General features: G+C 44.2%; 5 protein-coding genes across 15 annotated transcripts; 2 read left to right on the plus strand and 3 right to left on the minus strand.

Annotated features, from left to right (window-relative positions):
- The first annotated feature begins 47 nt into the window (after positions 1–47).
- Positions 48–1541, plus strand: LOC100870267 (uncharacterized). Its single transcript, XM_086905273.1, has 2 exons — positions 48–380; positions 547–1541. Exon 2 carries the CDS (start codon positions 554–556, stop codon positions 1007–1009), a length of 456 nt encoding a protein of 151 aa, XP_086761399.1. The 5' UTR covers positions 48–380; positions 547–553; the 3' UTR covers positions 1010–1541.
- Positions 1326–2928, minus strand: LOC100869983 (transmembrane protein 222). The gene is made up of 4 exons (XM_003693211.4): positions 2485–2928; positions 2071–2281; positions 1848–1978; positions 1326–1753 (listed from the first exon to the last, which is right to left on the minus strand). Exons 1-4 carry the CDS (start codon positions 2616–2618, stop codon positions 1672–1674), a joined length of 558 nt encoding a protein of 185 aa, XP_003693259.3. The 5' UTR covers positions 2619–2928; the 3' UTR covers positions 1326–1671.
- A 685-nt stretch (positions 2929–3613) lies between these two features.
- Positions 3614–10231, plus strand: Culd (CUB and LDLa domain). Of its 11 annotated transcripts, none has more exons than XM_086905283.1 (11): positions 3831–3968; positions 4311–4632; positions 4694–4863; positions 4951–5168; positions 5242–5596; positions 5661–5867; positions 5937–6056; positions 6145–6384; positions 6457–6640; positions 7258–7499; positions 8764–10231. In XM_086905283.1, exons 2-11 carry the CDS (start codon positions 4313–4315, stop codon positions 9933–9935), a joined length of 3228 nt encoding a protein of 1075 aa, XP_086761409.1. In that variant the 5' UTR covers positions 3831–3968; positions 4311–4312; the 3' UTR covers positions 9936–10231. The 11 variants fall into 11 exon arrangements, with proteins under 11 accessions (XP_086761411.1, XP_086761409.1, XP_086761410.1 ...); XM_086905282.1 differs by lacking the exon at positions 3831–3968 and adding an exon at positions 3986–4089; XM_031916091.2 differs by lacking the exon at positions 3831–3968 and adding an exon at positions 3986–4089 and having other exon boundaries at positions 6472–6640; positions 7297–7499.
- On the minus strand, positions 10050–13437 carry LOC100866302 (uncharacterized). Its single transcript, XM_003693184.4, has 4 exons — positions 12427–13437; positions 12064–12349; positions 11302–11925; positions 10050–11213 (listed from the first exon to the last, which is right to left on the minus strand). The coding sequence occupies exons 1-4, from the start codon at positions 12701–12703 to the stop codon at positions 10265–10267; spliced, it is 2136 nt and encodes a 711-aa protein (XP_003693232.1). The 5' UTR covers positions 12704–13437; the 3' UTR covers positions 10050–10264.
- ImpE1 (Ecdysone-inducible gene E1) lies at positions 13393–16422 on the minus strand. Its single transcript, XM_086905306.1, has 9 exons — positions 16203–16422; positions 16025–16133; positions 15300–15462; positions 15069–15200; positions 14720–14974; positions 14510–14638; positions 13984–14436; positions 13660–13923; positions 13393–13571 (listed from the first exon to the last, which is right to left on the minus strand). The coding sequence occupies exons 2-9, from the start codon at positions 16082–16084 to the stop codon at positions 13552–13554; spliced, it is 1476 nt and encodes a 491-aa protein (XP_086761432.1). The 5' UTR covers positions 16085–16133; positions 16203–16422; the 3' UTR covers positions 13393–13551.
- Between the last annotated feature and the right edge of the window lie 578 nt (positions 16423–17000).

Raw genomic sequence — 17000 nt, forward strand, 5'->3', positions numbered from 1 at the left:
GTGTTCCTTCCTTTTCTCTCCTTCTACTCTTCTCTTTCTTACTCTTCGTCTTATAGCATTTCACTGGAACGCTTGCGCCGTATTCGATTACCGCGGTGCTAACATCTAACGGACGATGTTGAAAACAATGTGTTTTAGCTAACTAACGTATAACCAAAAAGTATACGTCAGTTAAATCATCGCATTTCGTTGGCATCGATAAAGATTATTATTCAAGAGAAAGCTTTGGATCTTTTCAAGTACAAGGATTGTACAATCTTCTTTTAAAATGGTTACTGATAAATAATAATATCACGAGTGGATCATTAATCGACCACAGTCAACTTTTAAATCGGAGCTTTCGCTTATAGACGTTTTGTTTCATTTTTCAAATTGTATATGTGAGTAATTTTTTATTTTTTTTCTCGTTTAAATTCATATTGTCACACTATGAATTCATTACATTGTCCATCGCCGAATATTTAATTAATTGATTATGTCGACAAGTTTTTTCACACAGATAATCTACTCGAATTACATTGTGATATTTCGCGTCGCATTTGTTAGAAAAAAAATGTCTTGGTTATTCGGGCGAAAAAAACAACACAAGGATTCGCCATCTGATTCGACGGAAGAGGAACAAGTATCGAATCAAAACGACGATTATGAATTCGTCCCGAATTGGACCTCGTCAATACAAGGGAATAGAAGTCACGACACCACGTCTACGTATCCTAGCGGTAACTTGTATCCTTCGTACATACCTCCCGTTCCAGAATTCGGGCAAGTTGTACCAACCGATTCGCCCAAAGATTTTAATCAAGGGGAGAGTACGCATTATTTGAACGGAGTTCCATTCAAATTGTGCAAATACCTGGAGATTAACGCGAGCAATGATTTCGAAATAGACCAACTTAGAATTAGTGAAATTTTATCTTTCATAGAGACAATAAGGAATCAGAACTATGATTATAATTTCGCTTTGGAGGAAAGCATCGTAGCAGAAATGAATAGTAGAAATAACGAATGATTTTCGTTATTCTCGTATTAATCTCGGCATATCGGATGTCTTCAGAGATCACGTAACGTTCGCGTCGAATCAAAATTCTTGGGTGTTTTGGCCAACACGTGCAACATAATTCTTGCGTAAGTGTATCGTTAAAAATACACTGGCGTGAACACTTTCGTTTTCTTCATGCTCACATACATATATATCGGCCATGTCGGTTTATATGAAAAATCCACTCTTATATTTTTGCCGATTTTCATTATTTTACGTTTGACGAGAGAAAAAAAGAAATGATGAAAATGAAAAGAAACGAGATAATAATATAAACTGCAACGGCTTAATAACACTCAATGATGTGCGAGCACAAATTTATTGTTCAAAGATAACACGTCCACGATTCGATGCGTTTCCGATGTAAGATAAATCGCTTATTCGATAAGTTTAATTATACTCTATACTATAGATAATGAAATTATATATTTGTAACACACGTGTAATTTTTAAATATCGATGTATGTATATATCTTTTAATAAAACAATAAGCATTATTAAATGATCGATCTTTTCATCGAGATACAATCCATTCGAATCGGCAATAACGATGTTTCGGCTAATATAAGTATCAAGTATATTGATTCGAGCAAGAAAGAAGATGTGCGTTGTCTAAGTATTCGTAGAAGATCTTATCGTAATAACAAACATAATGAAGTGATGATAATGACGAGAAATACGAATGGCATCCACGTTTTAAGGAAACCTGAAAAGCTGAAAAATACACGCATACCGTGTAACGATTAACCGTGTTTACATTTGTCGTGTTAACATTGATAAAAATACAATTTAAAAATATCTTTCTTACTTGACATATTTTCCACGTATAAGTATAAGGAATGCTAGATTTACCATATTCCAATTAGTAAAATTATTGTATGCCATTAAGTTTAATGCTGTTGCTACGTGTGAATGACAATTATCGTAACATAAATAGTGCTGTGAAGAAAGAATAATAGATATAACAATGGGGAAAGATTAGGATTAGGAAAATACTTTCCAGCTAGAAACAACATACTTGACAAGCTTACCTTTCTACCTTTATAGATTTCACTAGCTTCTGCAACGGCAGAATCCCATCCCTGCACACCTCCTTTGGCTTTGGTATAATCCAATTGCCAATACTTGGTAGGTTTTCCAAATGTCATACTGTCTTCGGCAACGTGATATGGACCGGCAAAATCTCGAATCACACCAGTAGAAGTGGCAATACCCATATGACCGATAATCGGTAAAAAATACCTTAAGAATACGAGATGAAAATATATACGATTTCGAGATTGCGATATCAAGGAATAAAAATCGTCAAGCTATAAAAAACCGATATATTCGTAAATATTCGATTCGAAGAGTATATAGATTAGATTAGCTAATTTCGATGCTATATCAAGTTAGGTTAATGCGATACACCAATTCGATGCATTTATTTTTTTCACTTTACTCACGTAAGAATCGGTAAAGGTGTCCAAACTATACAAAATGGAAATCTTTGCCTTTCTAAATCTATAGTAAGATCCATGCTTAATGTATTATCCGAATAATCACGCGATACGGCCAGCAATTCCAAGTCCTTCTTCATATTTTGTTTTGACAATGAGAGACAAGATAAATTGTCTCTCCATTTCTCTCCATGTTCTCTCCAGAGGCATCTGACGTATTTTTTCACAAACAAAATTCGAAAGCATCGATTACCATTAGTTATTCGATATTATATTGTTATCGATTCACGGTATGGAATAAATCGCGATATCAATAACGATTGAAATTTAAAATTTCAACAATAAAAAATTACAATTACAAGGAATAGAGAATAAATATTTTATTTCACGAAGATTAATTTGAACAAGTATCAACTATGTACAAGAAGGGGCGAATAGTGAGAGAAAAGTACGATAAGAATTGATCGTCAGCGCCATCTCTTTTGAGAACAATTTCTTTCCTAAAAATCCAATCCAGAGATGGCGTCAAATGTCGATTCCTGTCTTATCTCTATCCTTCTCCCACCAATCTTTCCCGTTTTTTGCGTGTTTCATTTACGGCACTCTGAAGATGGCGCTGATCTCAATATTTTTACTCTATCTCTGTTCTTGTCTTATCATTTCCCTTCTTCGTCTATAGTCGTTGAGCAAATTTTTTTCGCTCGAGAGAGAGAGAGACAATTCCGATATCCGATAGTAATCGTCTTTTTACCCTATTGAAAATAATGAATACCCTGATGAATTAAAAAATTCGAACGGAGTCTATTCAATTCAATTTTTATGTATCGTAAGCCATTATATTAGGAATAGCATATATATATATTTTTTTAACATTACACATATCTTATACGCATATCGAAATAATGTCGAAAGAAAAGAATTTACGAAAGCATATTATAAAACAAAAGAATTATTTTCAACAAGTCGTCAATTTTAACAATTTTTCCAATTGAATTTCAATATTGTTCCTTCATTCGTTCTAGATTGTAAAGGGTAATAGGAAATATCCTGATTTCTCGCTCAATCGATATTACGTGAGATCGCAAATTTGAGATGAGCAATGGGTAAAATTTATCGAGCGAGTCGATCGTATTACATTCATTTTTTTTTTCTATGTAAAAAATTGTAATACGGAAACGCATTACGTAAAAATTTCCAGTCTCATAAATCGTGATTTATTTTTCACGATTCCTCCGTAAGTAATCATCCGGAAAGGATGATTATTTTCTTGGAGAAATAAAGAAATAAGAAAAGAGAGAAAAAAAGGAGATATTTATTTATTCGAGAATCTGAAAGTATCGCAAAATAAGAAGATGGAAATCTGAAAGGTGTATAGATGAAGAGGCGTTTGTCCATTTCTAAAACGACAGAGAGAGTGAGAGAGAGAAGATAAGGAGGGAGCGGGAGTGTGGAAAAGATACCATAAAAATGCTTGATACGGTAATAAGAAGGTACGTAACAGCGTTGGGAACTAATGAAATTACGTAGATGGTAAATCGCGATGGTAGTTTCTCGAAAGGCAGAACGTTTTTTCCTTTCATCGAAAGAAGATGCATCATCGGTTTAGACTCGGTAAGATTTCGACCGAGAGTGACACGAGCGAAAATTGGTATTGGTGCGTGGCTGATTAAAAAAAATTGGAAGAATGTTGGGAGGAGGGAGGGGGAGGGGGGGAGAAGGGGAGAAGGAGAGTAAGCGATGATGCGTGTGTGCGGAATAGAAACGAGCGAAAGATGCAATAAGCGATAGGAGAGTCATCGAAATCGCGTTATTGGCGTTGAAAACGATTACAGGGATGTTACTGTGGTTGTCGATCGCCGCGATGATCGAGGGAAACGTTGTTCGGAACGAGGATATCTGCGGAGTTCAAAACGGTCGGCGATTGTATCTGGAGTTGGGCGAAAAGGGTATTTTGTACGCGAAGAATGTCTCGATGGTGAGAAACGAGGCGAGGAAAGGCGAGGGTTCGCTCGTATACACGAGTAACAGTTCCCACGCTCAGTGTAGTCTCGAGTTGGTCACATGTCCCTCCTGCGTGATAATCGCCACCTTCCAGACCATTGCGTTGTCCCATCATTGCGGCGACGGTACAATTACGATGGACAGCCCGTGCAGGTAACCCCTATACAGCTTTGCCTTACACACACGTTTTTTCCCGTCTTTTCATTTTCTATAGATGCGATTACGTATGGATCTCGGAACCACCGTACGAGGATGTGTCCGGCACACCATTTTGTGGATTGTACGCACCCATCACTTATAGATCCAGCACGAGAACTTTGTCGATCACGTTATTCTACAGCCAGTCGCATATGCACGCGTTCACCCTCGAGTATACGGCAGAGAGTAAGTGACAATTAAAAAAAGAAAAAAAAAAAGAAAAAAAGGAAAAACGATTGATCAACGTGATTTGATCGTTACGCGTTCACGTAGGAAACAGATTGCACTTGAAGGGTACGGAATTGAACGGTCAAGCGGCAAAAGGTTTGAACAACACCGGTGGTGGAATTTTAACGTCGCCGTTCTTCCCAGCGCGGTATCCTCGTGATCTAGGCTTGGAATACGTGGTCACGTGCCCTAACGAGGCATCGTCTTGCCGCATCAGATTATTGTTCAGCGATTTCCAATTGGCCACCGTATCGATAATGGAGGTACGTGGAAAACGATGATGATGGATACGCTTATGATGCATGTGTCATGCATATCTACGTATCGGTCGTACAGTTCTACGATTGGAACGGTCAACGTCTGGACGTGAGTAGCGGAGCGAGATTTCGTCCACCGGTAATAATGAGCTCGGGACCTTCGTTGCTGATACGATTCTACGCGAACGGTGGGACCGGGTTGGGTTACAAGGCGTTCTACTCCTTCGTGATCGGGCATTCGTTGGACAAATCGGTGAAACCGATAACCGATTGCGGGGGATACGTGGAAAATCTTGGTGGTGCCATCACCATGATGGACATGGTCGGCGAAGGCGTGAAGACGTACGATTGCGTTTGGTTGATCAGACCACCCAAAAATTTTCTACACTTGAAAACGCATATGTATCTGAAGGTGGTCACTTTCGCGGATATGGGTGAGCGGGTTTCCTTTTCCTCATCTTTCCCTTCTCGTCGATGTTATCACAATGACGATTTCAGCCGGGAATACGGAACTGATAGTGAAGCAAGGGCCAACCTCGGCCCTCTTGCCGCTCGAAATTTTGAGACATCCGGCCACTCAAGTTCAACCGCCTAGGTACAGGGAACACGTGGCACCAGTGGCGAGCGGGTTTCACGTTAGCTTGCGAGGAACGTTCGGCCCATCCTCGCATCTTGCCATCGCGTACGCGGCTTTCAGCTACATGGGTGAGCGAGAAAAACTTGAACTTTCGGAACAGGATATTTTCGAAATTCGCCGTTTTCCATTTTTCCCAGATTGTTTCGCGGGTTCGGATTTTCTTTGCCGTAACCACAGGTGCATACCGAGTCAACTGAATTGTGACGGGTTCGACCATTGCGGGGACAACAGCGACGAGCCAGCCACATGTTTTCGAGGTAAAGTATTTTCCTCCGTTAAAGCAATTCGCGCCTCGAATCGACGCTTTGTTCGGCAAAAACAAAACAAAAACAAAAACAAAAAAAGATTGGGAGATGGAAGATCAAGCTGAGGATCGAAAGTGGCACGCGAACAAGGCCAACTATTACTTTCCCAAGATCGATCGATACCCGGATCTGAAGACGGCCACGTTGGTGTTCGTCGCGAGTAGCCTCGGACTGATCATCCTGATATCAGCGTTGATCATCCTGCTGTACAGAATGGGAGCAAGAGCCAGGCAACAGAGGGAACTTCAGTCGAGATTGCAAACGATCAGCGAGCTTCTAGGTAGGAAGACGCGATAGGAAGCGCGATGTAGCCGATTACGCGCGGTCCTTTCTCACCTATCACTTTCGACAGTTTTCGACATTGCAGACGGCGCGCGGATCGACGAAATCTCTGTAACTGACGATCCACCGGTGTACGAGGCGCCACCGGGCTACGACGAGGTGGTGAAGCTCGGATTCGACTCGGAGATGATTGGCCGAAAGAAGCGGAGAATGTTTCGAGGTAGAAACTCTCCCTCAAGTCTTCAAGGTTCTTCGTAAGTTCCGACTCGTATTATATATATTATATTCTTCGCTTCCGTTCGTATTATTCACTGCTGGAAAAAAGTCTCCAGTGGGACATTATAGAAGCAACAGGGAGGTTCGCTTATCCCCACTTCAAATGTTCTGTTGATAATCCTGACACTATATCCTATATAATATACGCTATACACTATATCCTATCGTTATAAATCGTAATTAGCTTAATGCATATTATAAGTAATAAAGAAATTATAAGTAATATAAAAATTTTATATCGTATCGATACGTTAGAATTCTCCGGATTCTGTCTAACGCATCGAGCCGATAATTTCTTCCAAATTAACCAATCAGATCATCACATTCTTACCGCGAGACTTTTTTCCACCAATCAGAGTTAGACATTAAATCCTAGTAACTTAAGTTAAATATTTCGAATAAAGTTACTTTGAGTAATTATTTATTAAAATGCTCGAATAACATTTATTCGTAGCTATTACAATTGATCCGCTTTTCATATTCGTTTTCACGGCCGTTTTCCATTATAATTATTTTCGATTATTGAACAATAATTTATCGAAGTAACTTTATTCGTAACTTTAACTTATAAAATTTTCCCCATCACTGTTGCCAGCAGTGAACAGTACGTTGAACGTTGTTTCCATCTTCCAAGGTTGGAAGTGGGGGGAGGTCGATCCTCCGTTTGCTCCATCATCGAGGCGGGTACATCGAGCGGTAATCAAGATCCTGAAATACCTTCGAAGAACCACGCTATTCGATTGCCGGAGAGTCCACCACCTCCCTACGTCACTCCCCCGGGATCTATATCGCGACATTTTAGTGTATCCGGATTATTGGCAGCTGATTCGAACGCCAGTGAGTAGTTGGTTTTATATAAAATATTAATTTTTATTTCGTTTTATTATTTTATCAATCGTTATTATAGCGTTGTTTTCGTTTTAAATTTTTATTTTATCAATAATATTTTTTATAGTAATTTATTTTTTTTCGTTATTAATTTATAAGATATTAACAATATATATATATATATATATATATATATATATATATATATATTTTTTAATATTAGAATTATTAGTATTTTTTATTATGTTTTATTCATTTTAATATGATAATAGTATAGTTTCATTTATACAAACAAATTATTTAATTATGATCAAATTTAAAATTTTTCTTATATTTTTTATTTCGATTCGATTTTAAGTATTTCTTTAATTTGGATTTTTTTGGACATTAAAATTCTTATCAAAAAAAAATATTTAAAAAAAAAAATGATTCGGAATGTTGAAAAAAATTGATTCGAAATAGATCGAATTGTTTACAAATGTTACAAATTTAAGTTTTCGAATCGGGGAATAGATGGAAATGACGTTCGAAGATGTTTATATAATTTTGAGAGAATTTATATAAAAATAAAAGAGAAATAAAAGAAAGGAATAAAATTTGTTAGAGAAAATGTTGAAATAGGTCGAATTTAAAACTTCAACGAAGTTGGCGGTTGGTGAAGATATGTACAATAGGAAGTCTCGCGGGACGGCAGAGAGGCAAGAGGGGTCCTTCGCTAGGCAGCTTATCTTAATTTCAAACGTTTTGTTGACAAACCTGACACCAGCTACATAGCAGTAAAAAAGCTATTAAAATTTATAAATATTACTTTGAAACATTGAAAATCATAAAAATTATTTTTCATTTATGAAGTCACGTTAGAATAATTGGTCTAAGATGAGAAGTTGAAATATTCGTATACATTATCATATCAATTATTATCTTGATTCTATTCGAATATGAAATTACATTTATAAATTAAAATATCGTTTCAAATCAAATCGTAATCTACGCATATTGATAAGAAATAAAAAAAATTTTTATAATATATCGATACGTTAGAATTCTTTGGATTCTATGCTTATTTCAAGCATAAAAGCTTGAAATAATTTAGCTATGAATCATCATTTTGGTATATAATATGACGAACATGACACGATAGAAACAAAAATGCGTGTGAAAATTTGAATTCTAAATTAGACTCGCATTCCTTCCGCGAGACTTCTTTCCATCGGTGAACAGTGCATAGGCCGGTGGCGCTATTTTTTTTCAAACTTCTTCATTTCGCGTTCAGGCGTGCGAGACGACGAAGACGATGAGGATGAAAACGACAACAACGACAGAAAGGAGGAAGGAGGGGAAGAAGAGAGAATGGAACGGAGGAACTGGTTTCGTCGATCGAACGATCGAATCTCGTCCTCCGTTCCAGAGGATGGGAATCTGAATCGAGGTTCGTACCCTGACGTCCAACTTCTCGGCGCGTATCCGCGGATTCGTCACAGTTGGAATTCGATCCGATCTACGTCGATCGGTCCACATTCGATAGGATCCTGCCTCGATTCCCAGCGGAGAAGTTTGCGCGTTCTTCCTATCGAAGCGAAACCCGCTTCCTCCTCTACTGCGAAGGAGAAGGAAGAGGACAAGGAGAAGGAGGTGGAGGAAAGCGCGAATCCGGAAGAACGGCCATCGCAAGATGAAACCTCGACGACGGACGGCATTAGATCGGAGACAGGATGTTCTTGCGAGGGTGCATGCGGTTGCGCCACCGTGATCCCAGCGGATTTCGAAGGAAGCGAGATAGGAACGAGGAAGGGGGAAGAGGAGAAGGAGGAGGAAGAGGAGGAGGAGGAAGAGGAAGAAGAGGAGGAGGAAGAGAGAGGAGGGTTGGATCGAGCGAGAAGCACGATCGTGAAATTGTTGAAGAGGCAGAATCTAGGTGGTAACAGCGGTGGATCGAACATCGCGTCTACTTCCTCGACCCCGTGCGGTACGTTTCGAAGATCGATGAGGAAATTGTCGGTATGCGCGCGCGATCGTTACCTGGGAAGAACGTCGGCGACCGTGGGATCGATGGTGGGCAGTTACGAGAAATTGAGCAACGGCGAATTGGAAACGGCGATACGGAGACACTTGCACGCTTCGGAACCGACCTCGATCGACTCGTGGCTCGAGCGAGGAGGAGGAGGAGGAGGAGGAGGAGGAAACTGTCGACGATACTCGAGCTGCGATCTCGAGAGTTTGTACGAGGGGATCAGGATTCTGGATGGATTTTTGGCGAGGAGGGGTTTAACGATGTCGCATCCCCGACGGAAGAAATCGGTGACGGTGATGTTGTTCGGGACCCCGGAACACGGGCCGATTCATCGACGAAGGCGTACGCAAGGTATTGGCAACGAGCAGGCCAATACGATTCGCGAGATCGGTCGCGTTTCTCGCTTAAGCTTGGACGCTGCCGCGTTCAATTGATGGATCGATCGCGTCTCTCTTTCGTTTCGCGAAATCGATGCGAATCGAGACGGAAAGACGGAGAGAGAAGGAGAGAGAGAGAGAGAGAGAGAGAAGAAAGAAACGAATATAACGTTTTTTGCGAAAATTTATTATTTATTTTTTCGTACGTCTGCCGACACGAATCATCGTTTAACTTGTGAATTAACTTTGATCGTTTGAACAGATGCGTAGTAAAAAAAATATATGTTATGTATATAGATATATATATATATATATCCATTAATTTTGTTCAAATTACACACCATAGGAAGATAGATGTTTTACGTATACCACGCTTGATTTTTCCTTCATCGTTTCATCTTGAGACAATGGCAATATTGTTTTATCCCACGATCCAGGCATTCGGCGGCCGAGGCGTAAGAGTTGAGTCTGCTCACGTCGTGATCGGACACGGTGTACGTACCGTTCTCGCCGTGATATCGGACGGTGAACTCGAACTTTCCGTCGCCCGGGCTCACCTGTATCAAGTAGAAATAGACGCGGCTACCGTTGCTATCACGATTTCGTTCAAAATCGATCACCCGATCCACCCGATGCAATTTCTTTAAACCGAGTCTCGCGCACACTCGTCTGCCCCTCTTGTCCCGATACCGGTCCAACACGTTGTCCACGTGCTCGAGAAACGTTCGCAATCCCCTACGGACGAGGGGATCGCGGGGATCGGCCGGTTCGAACGTGGTACACGCGCACCAATGGGAGGAGATGCCAGCGTCGGAACAACCTCTTGATCGGGGTACGGGACCTGAAAGGAGACTTCGACACTTTGGGCAACCGGGGGCCGGATTCGCCCTCCCACCCGACAAACTCAACACCTCCCTCAACGTCTCGTAGAGGTCGAAGGGGGAGGTGAGACGATTCCGGTTGGCGCGTAGCGATCGATACGCCCCCGGCCTCTCGTCCCGGAACCATTTCGGCAGCCAAACGTAGAGGAACGGTAGTCTCTCCTCGTACCAGCCGACGAACGTGTCTCTGATCGGTCCCCATCGCATCCCGTGATCGCTCAACAACACTATCATCGCCTCGTTCAACACCCCCTTCCTCTCCATTCGTTTCAACTTGTCGAGCAGTCGATCGTCCATCGACGAGAATCCGTTCGCGTTGTCGTGGCTCACGCTGATCGTCCAAAAGAGGCCGAAATACGGTAGATCGAGGGGAAACGAGCCAGCGAATTCGATCGCGTAATCCAAGATTCTGTCGAAGCTCGTCTCGGGCCCGGTGCAATACTTCAATCCGAATCTGCGGGAAAGAGAAGAAGTGTATCATGATCGAGTGTAGAAGAAGAGTGTAGAAGGCGTAAAAAGAAAAAGGAAAGGAAGCTTCTTACCTCTTCTTCACTTTGAGCAATTTCTCGCAAGCGAGCATGTAGGGTCGAAGGTAGTAATCGGTCGGTGGCCGAAAGAATCCCATCTTGAGATAATTGAACGTGTTGAGGGACGTCTCGTCCTCCCCGTAACCGGTCGCGTATCCCGCGTCCCGGAAATTTTGCCAGAGGAAGGGGCAACGATCGAGCATGGTAGGGACGGTAGGCTTGCAGATCGTGTACGCCTGTTCCTGATTCTGCCCTGTGAGGATCGCCATCAGATTTGGGAACGTGTTATCGCCCATCTTGTTGTAACCGTCGAATCGAATCCATCCGGTCTCGAGGAGATATCTCTCGGTGGTGGGCGCGCTTCGTATAAAGTTCAAACGGCTCACGCTGTCGATCCCCAACATGAGAACGCTCAATTTCTTGGAGGTGGAAAGTAGTTGCGTAGCATTCCTCGACGATCGATCAGCCACTTTACCCGCGTCGAGGATCGCGTGAACGTTTTCGTAGATCGGTCTCGATCTCTTCTTTCCCGTTCCGTTTGTCGATCTCGACTCGACCAGGCTGCAACTCACCATCGCGGCTTCCGCCCCGTCCTCCCCCAATCTCGTCTCCCCCTCGAAATTCTCGCATTGTTTCACCCTGAAAAAAGGAAAAAAAGGGGGAAAAAAAAAAAAAAAAAAAAAAAAAATAGGAGATTCACATTCCAACGTCATTGCGATTAGATCGCGTTACCTGCTTCGCGTTTCTTTCCACGCTCGCGAAGAAGAAGACACTCACACGATTGAGGTATCGACGTTATTGTTCTTGCTGGGTTTCTTCGGTTGTTTCTCGCCTCTGAACACGGCCGACCAGCAACACTTGAGACGGGAGGAGTTCACGGCTGCAGGATCCAAAGAGAGGACGATGGTGCCATTCTCCCGACGGATGATCCTAGTCAACGGTGGCGTGGACGAACACTTTTCGAACTTTTCCCTCTTCACGTAAGGAAGGATCGATGGATCGAAAGGTTCCTTGGACGGCATCTGACATCTCGGATTCCACACTAGATACCCGTCCAACGTCGCTGATGGAGGGAAGAAAGGAAAAAGGAAAATAGTTTCTTACCTTTTCTTCGAATAGGTTGGCATTTGTATTTCTTACCCTGGGCGTCGAGCCTCGCTTCGTTGTCGTCGTCGTCGTCGTCGTTGTTATTGTAGAGGTATCGTGGGTCGAAATCGTAATCCTCCTCGGAAGAGACCGCGTAGAAACTGGCCAGGAGAGCGGCGGGCAACAACAAAAGGACGAAGCCAGGTCGTCGGCGAAGGCAATCGAGGAACGAGGACAAGTTTCGTCCTTTCTTTTTCGTTTTTCGCGTGTTGTTCTCTTCCACGTTCTTCGATCGGCTAAAATCGTTCGAGACCGTACACGCCGTGACCATAATTTTCCGTGCACCGTGTACCGTCGCCTCGACGCGACCGCCACGACCGATCGCACGATCATCGAGCGCCGTGATTCCTTTGTATCCGATCCCCGACGAATGAACAACGAGGCGTCAAATAGGCCGTTATTCGCCTTTTATCATTCGGACGACCGCCGAACGATCGTGTTTCGCCCGCGTCCGATTTGGAAATGAAACGTACGCCAACGCCAACAGCGATGAAAAGGCGAAACGAAACGAGACGGGACGGGACGGGACGGGACGGCGGATGAATGCGAGGTTAGGTTTTCGGTAGAGGGGTTTGGTCGCTCGATATCGCGCGGTAATCGCGCGAGAATCGTGGAAAGGAAGTTGGTGAAGCGATGGTGGAACGTTTTAAGGGGATGGATCGACGAACGAAACGGGGAACGAAAGAAAAAACCGTGATGGTTCGTCGTCGTTCGTGGCCGTGATTCGGAAAGCGGGGCTCGAGGCGAGACACACTATCGACGCGTGCCCATCCCACCGACGCGTTGCCCCGTTTCGCGCAGATGCGCGCATCCTCGTCCAATTTCGAATCGAAACGTGGCCAAATCGAACTTCCGCGTTCGCGGCGGAACGAAGGACACGAACAACGGAACGGAACAGAGGAACGGCAAGATTCGAGGATTCGATCAATATGAAGAAAATTCGATCGATATTTCCACCACTTTTTCCTTTTTCTCTCTCTTTCTCTCTCTCTCTCTCTCTCTCTCAATTCCTTTATTTCCAATCGCAATTCCGTCGTATACATGTATATATATATATCCTTCCTTCGTCGGAAACGTGTCTCTCTTATCGTTGAATCCGGAAATTGTTTCCGCTTCGATTTAAGGGAAAGGCGAACATCCTGAAACAACGTAACGACGGATGATGAGTGGACCGAATCGCAGAACGGATAGAGACAAACAGATAAGTATTTTTCCCTTTATACTGACTGCAAACGGAACAGCGTCTCTCGTCGGAACCGTCGCCGCAACCGTCGCGACCGCTGCAGGCGATCGCGTCGGAACGACACCTGCCGTTGTCGCATCTGAACGGGCATCGAGACGCCGCCATCGCGTTTCTTCCTCCCCTCCCTTGCCTCCGACACGCGTCCCTCGGCTCGTCGCTACCATCCCGGCAAGACACCACGGCGTTACAAAACTCGTACGCCGGCAGGCATTGCCCGTTGTTGCATCTGAACGCTCCCACCGGACACTCTGCAACAAATTCTCGCGAGTCTAACTTCGAACGAGGATGGATAAGACGAAACGACTTACTTCGTCGATCGTTGCACCCGACTTCGTCCTCTCCTCGCGGGCAGTCCCTCTTCCCGTCGCACATCACCGCTCTCGACACGCAAACATCGCTCTGCGCGCATCTAAACGCTTGCTCGGGACACCTCGATCCTTTCCCCGAGATCGAGCAACGCTCGTCCGAGCCGTCCTCGCAATCCGATCTCCCGTCACAGACGAAGAACCAGCTGATACAGATCCCCGAGCTTTTGCATTGGAACGTGCCAGCCGCGCATCCCGTCTTCCTCGCTGCGCAGCTACTCCCGTTCCCTCGATATTCACACTCGCATACCCGGTCGATGCATCTGGAATGGGGATCGGCCGATCGACACTCGAAATCGGAGACGCATTCGTGGCCCAAAGTGACCGGTGAGAACGGTGGCGATGGCACGGTGCTTGCCGCGTCCACTTCTCGATCCGTCTTGAACGGCGACGACGCTAAAAATAATTTTCGTCGACCGAATCCTCTATTTTCCGTTTCTCTCTTTTTTACCTGACAACATCTACGCACCGTTGATAACCTCGGTCTCGTTGGCAGCCTCGACGACGATCGCGTCGTCTCCGTTCGAATCGATCGAATCCGTCGGTAAGAAGGTGGTCGATTGAGTTTCGTTCCTCTTCAGCCAGGCGATTTCAACTCCTTGAGAAAGAAGAAGGAGAAAAAGGAAAAAAGTAGTTTTGGTATTCTGGTTGTTTTATAATGTATCAACGGTTCGTTTACCCGTTTCCTCCTCCTCCTTCTCTTCTTCTTCCGTGGTCGATGGGATTACTCGATCGGTAATGGTCGGTAAGGAATCGTCGAACAGAGGCGGAGGTCTGACGAGATCGTCCGGGCGACAAACGTCGGCCTCGCGACGGGTAGGCGCGGTGCACTGGCAACGACCGAACAAGTTTGGGATCAGGAAATCGCAGTGCGAATTCACCTCCCATAATCGACAGTGGGCATGCTCGTAACAAACTTGGCCGAGTTTCGCCGCTGAAACATTATTTTTTATTTTCCTCGAGATCTACCTTCGATCGATCGATCAATGATAGGGGATATATTATCGAAATTATCGAAGTAAACTTACGACCGAGACACGTGTGCCGACGAAATTGAAGGAAACCCTGCTTGCAACCGCACAATCCGTCCGAGCAATCGCTGTTGGCCACCTTCAACGTGCATTGTTCGTCGACCAGACACTCTTCGCCGAGAAGAGTCGCTGTGGAATCGTCAAGAGAGAGACGAAACGAATGTTCGTTATTTCTCGTTGTCTCGCGATTAAAAAAAAATCACCGATAAAGCGACGATTAATTCTCACCCTCGAGACAATGAGTTCCATTGTACGCGGCAAAGTAGGGCAAACAGCGACAACGACCAAAGTGACATTGACTACCCTCGATGCTCGATTCGCACTCTGCGTCTTTGGCGCATCGATCGTTCAGCTTATAACTTGGAACGCTAGTTGCCAAGGCCGGAATCTCCTGAAATAGAATATGAGAATCTTCGTATGGTTTCGTTTTTCTCGTACAATGAGAGAACTAGCTCGTTTTACCCACGTTTTCCTACTTTCTTATTCTCTCTTTCTCTCTCGCTCGCTCGTTCGCTTGCTCTCTCATTCTACCACTGTTTCCTGCCTCGTCACCTCGATCGTTTTTTTCAACTATCATCAACCTCGAACAATGAGCGCTCGAGAAACGCGATGGCAGCAGCAACAGCAGGTCACGGTAAAGGTGGAAACACGGAAGGAATAGACCGGATGGGGACGAGCGGAGGAAGGAGAAAGAATAGCGGTTTGGGGGGAAAAATGGAAACGCGATGACGAACGAGATGAGCGAGATACCGCGCGACATTCGTAGTAGCAGTATAACTTGCACCGTTAGTCAACTGTTGATCGCGATTCTTATACTTTCCTTTCCTACGAAATCTTTTCGACAATTATCCTAGAGATCGTCTCTCCTTTTACGAGCGATTTACGAACGGTGGTGGTATAGAGCGCGATATAAAGTTCGAGAAGAATATAGGAGGGCAAAATGCGAAACTCACCGAAAGACCGATCGCGATCAACAGAAGAACGATCATCCCACCGACAACGTTGCCTTCCATCCTTGTCTCTTTGTCGTTTCGAATCTAGTATCTGTTCCTTTTTCCCCTTCTGTGAAAAACAATCGTGAGATTATCGACTATCTTGCACGGATACACGAACGCGACTATGAGATCCGACCGCGCTCTTTGGTATGGCTGAAGGCAAACTGAGCGGCCCTCCGCCGCTTTTGGCCCCCGTGCACGAACGGATGGAAAAGCGGACACAACCTCGGTCTCCCACTTCTTTACCACGTTCTCGGTCTCGGTCTCGGTCTCCTAGTCTTGATCCCTCTTTATTACTCTTCCTTCCGCGATCTTACCGTTTCGCGGACGATAATGTCAGTTTATTACGTTGGATTGATTCGACGAGCCGCGAGACGTAAATGGAAAAGTGAAAAAAAGGAAAAGAAAGAGGTGGCGAAAGAATAGAATTCGGGTCACGTGTCGTTCAAAATTCATTGGTATTCTAGAATGAAACGAACGAACGTCGCACGCTTCAACGTGTTACATCCCCTTCCCTCTTTGTTTGTCATACGATCGCGCGCGCGCCTCCCTTTCTCGACGTCCCGACGTCGCACCGGTACATCTATCGGTGCAAGTGAGCCTCATCGCGCGAACAAACGGTATCGTTAAGCGACCGTTCCGTCGAAGCGACGTCATTTCACAACTTACCCCTTACACTTTCGACTCTCGTGCGATCGAGACGCGTGCGAGTGACGTTCTTTCGATCCATGTGCTCTGTGTTCGATAAAGGAAGGATGAAACGGCAAGCGGCACGCGGAGAACCGCTCGAGAAACAGGAAGCGTCGCGATGGACTGGGCTGGAATGTAAATGGATATTCGACCGAGACTCGAACAAAAGAAGAGCCAACCGCGAGAACGTTATAGAACGCACTTTGGACGCGAGGTAAAAGATCGTTATGAGAATACCTGAAAA

This window comes from Apis florea, unplaced genomic scaffold, assembly GCF_048593485.1.
Source record: "Apis florea isolate Af1SG1 unplaced genomic scaffold, ASM4859348v1 contig_2411_pilon, whole genome shotgun sequence".
Lineage (NCBI taxonomy): Eukaryota > Metazoa > Arthropoda > Insecta > Hymenoptera > Apidae > Apis > Apis florea.

What these genes read in the sequence shown, in the direction of transcription:
- LOC100870267 (XM_086905273.1), top strand. Translation starts at nt 554, where the DNA reads ATGTCTTGGTTATTCGGGCGAAAAAAACAACACAAGGATTCGCCATCT.
- LOC100869983 (XM_003693211.4), bottom strand. Translation starts at nt 2,618, where the DNA reads ATGAAGAAGGACTTGGAATTGCTGGCCGTATCGCGTGATTATTCGGAT. An exon ending in ACACCTTTACCGATTCTTAC is followed by an intron (nt 2,282 to 2,484) that starts GTGAGTAAAGTG and finishes CGTATTCTTAAG; the next exon opens with GTATTTTTTACCGATTATCG. An exon ending in ATACGTGGAAAATATGTCAA is followed by an intron (nt 1,754 to 1,847) that starts GTAAGAAAGATA and finishes TGTATTTTTCAG; the next exon opens with CTTTTCAGGTTTCCTTAAAA.
- Culd (XM_086905277.1), top strand. Translation starts at nt 4,006, where the DNA reads ATGGTAAATCGCGATGGTAGTTTCTCGAAAGGCAGAACGTTTTTTCCT. An exon ending in CGCGGCTTTCAGCTACATGG is followed by an intron (nt 5,868 to 5,936) that starts GTGAGCGAGAAA and finishes CATTTTTCCCAG; the next exon opens with ATTGTTTCGCGGGTTCGGAT. An exon ending in TCAAGTCTTCAAGGTTCTTC is followed by an intron (nt 6,641 to 7,257) that starts GTAAGTTCCGAC and finishes CACTGTTGCCAG; the next exon opens with CAGTGAACAGTACGTTGAAC.
- LOC100866302 (XM_003693184.4), bottom strand. Translation starts at nt 12,703, where the DNA reads ATGGTCACGGCGTGTACGGTCTCGAACGATTTTAGCCGATCGAAGAAC. An exon ending in AGCGAGGCTCGACGCCCAGG is followed by an intron (nt 12,350 to 12,426) that starts GTAAGAAATACA and finishes TCCCTCCATCAG; the next exon opens with CGACGTTGGACGGGTATCTA. An exon ending in AACGTCGATACCTCAATCGT is followed by an intron (nt 11,926 to 12,063) that starts GTGAGTGTCTTC and finishes TCCTTTTTTCAG; the next exon opens with GGTGAAACAATGCGAGAATT.
- ImpE1 (XM_086905306.1), bottom strand. Translation starts at nt 16,084, where the DNA reads ATGGAAGGCAACGTTGTCGGTGGGATGATCGTTCTTCTGTTGATCGCG. An exon ending in GAAGGAGGAGGAGGAAACGG is followed by an intron (nt 14,639 to 14,719) that starts GTAAACGAACCG and finishes TTCTTTCTCAAG; the next exon opens with GAGTTGAAATCGCCTGGCTG. An exon ending in CGAGACCGAGGTTATCAACG is followed by an intron (nt 14,437 to 14,509) that starts GTGCGTAGATGT and finishes AATTATTTTTAG; the next exon opens with CGTCGTCGCCGTTCAAGACG.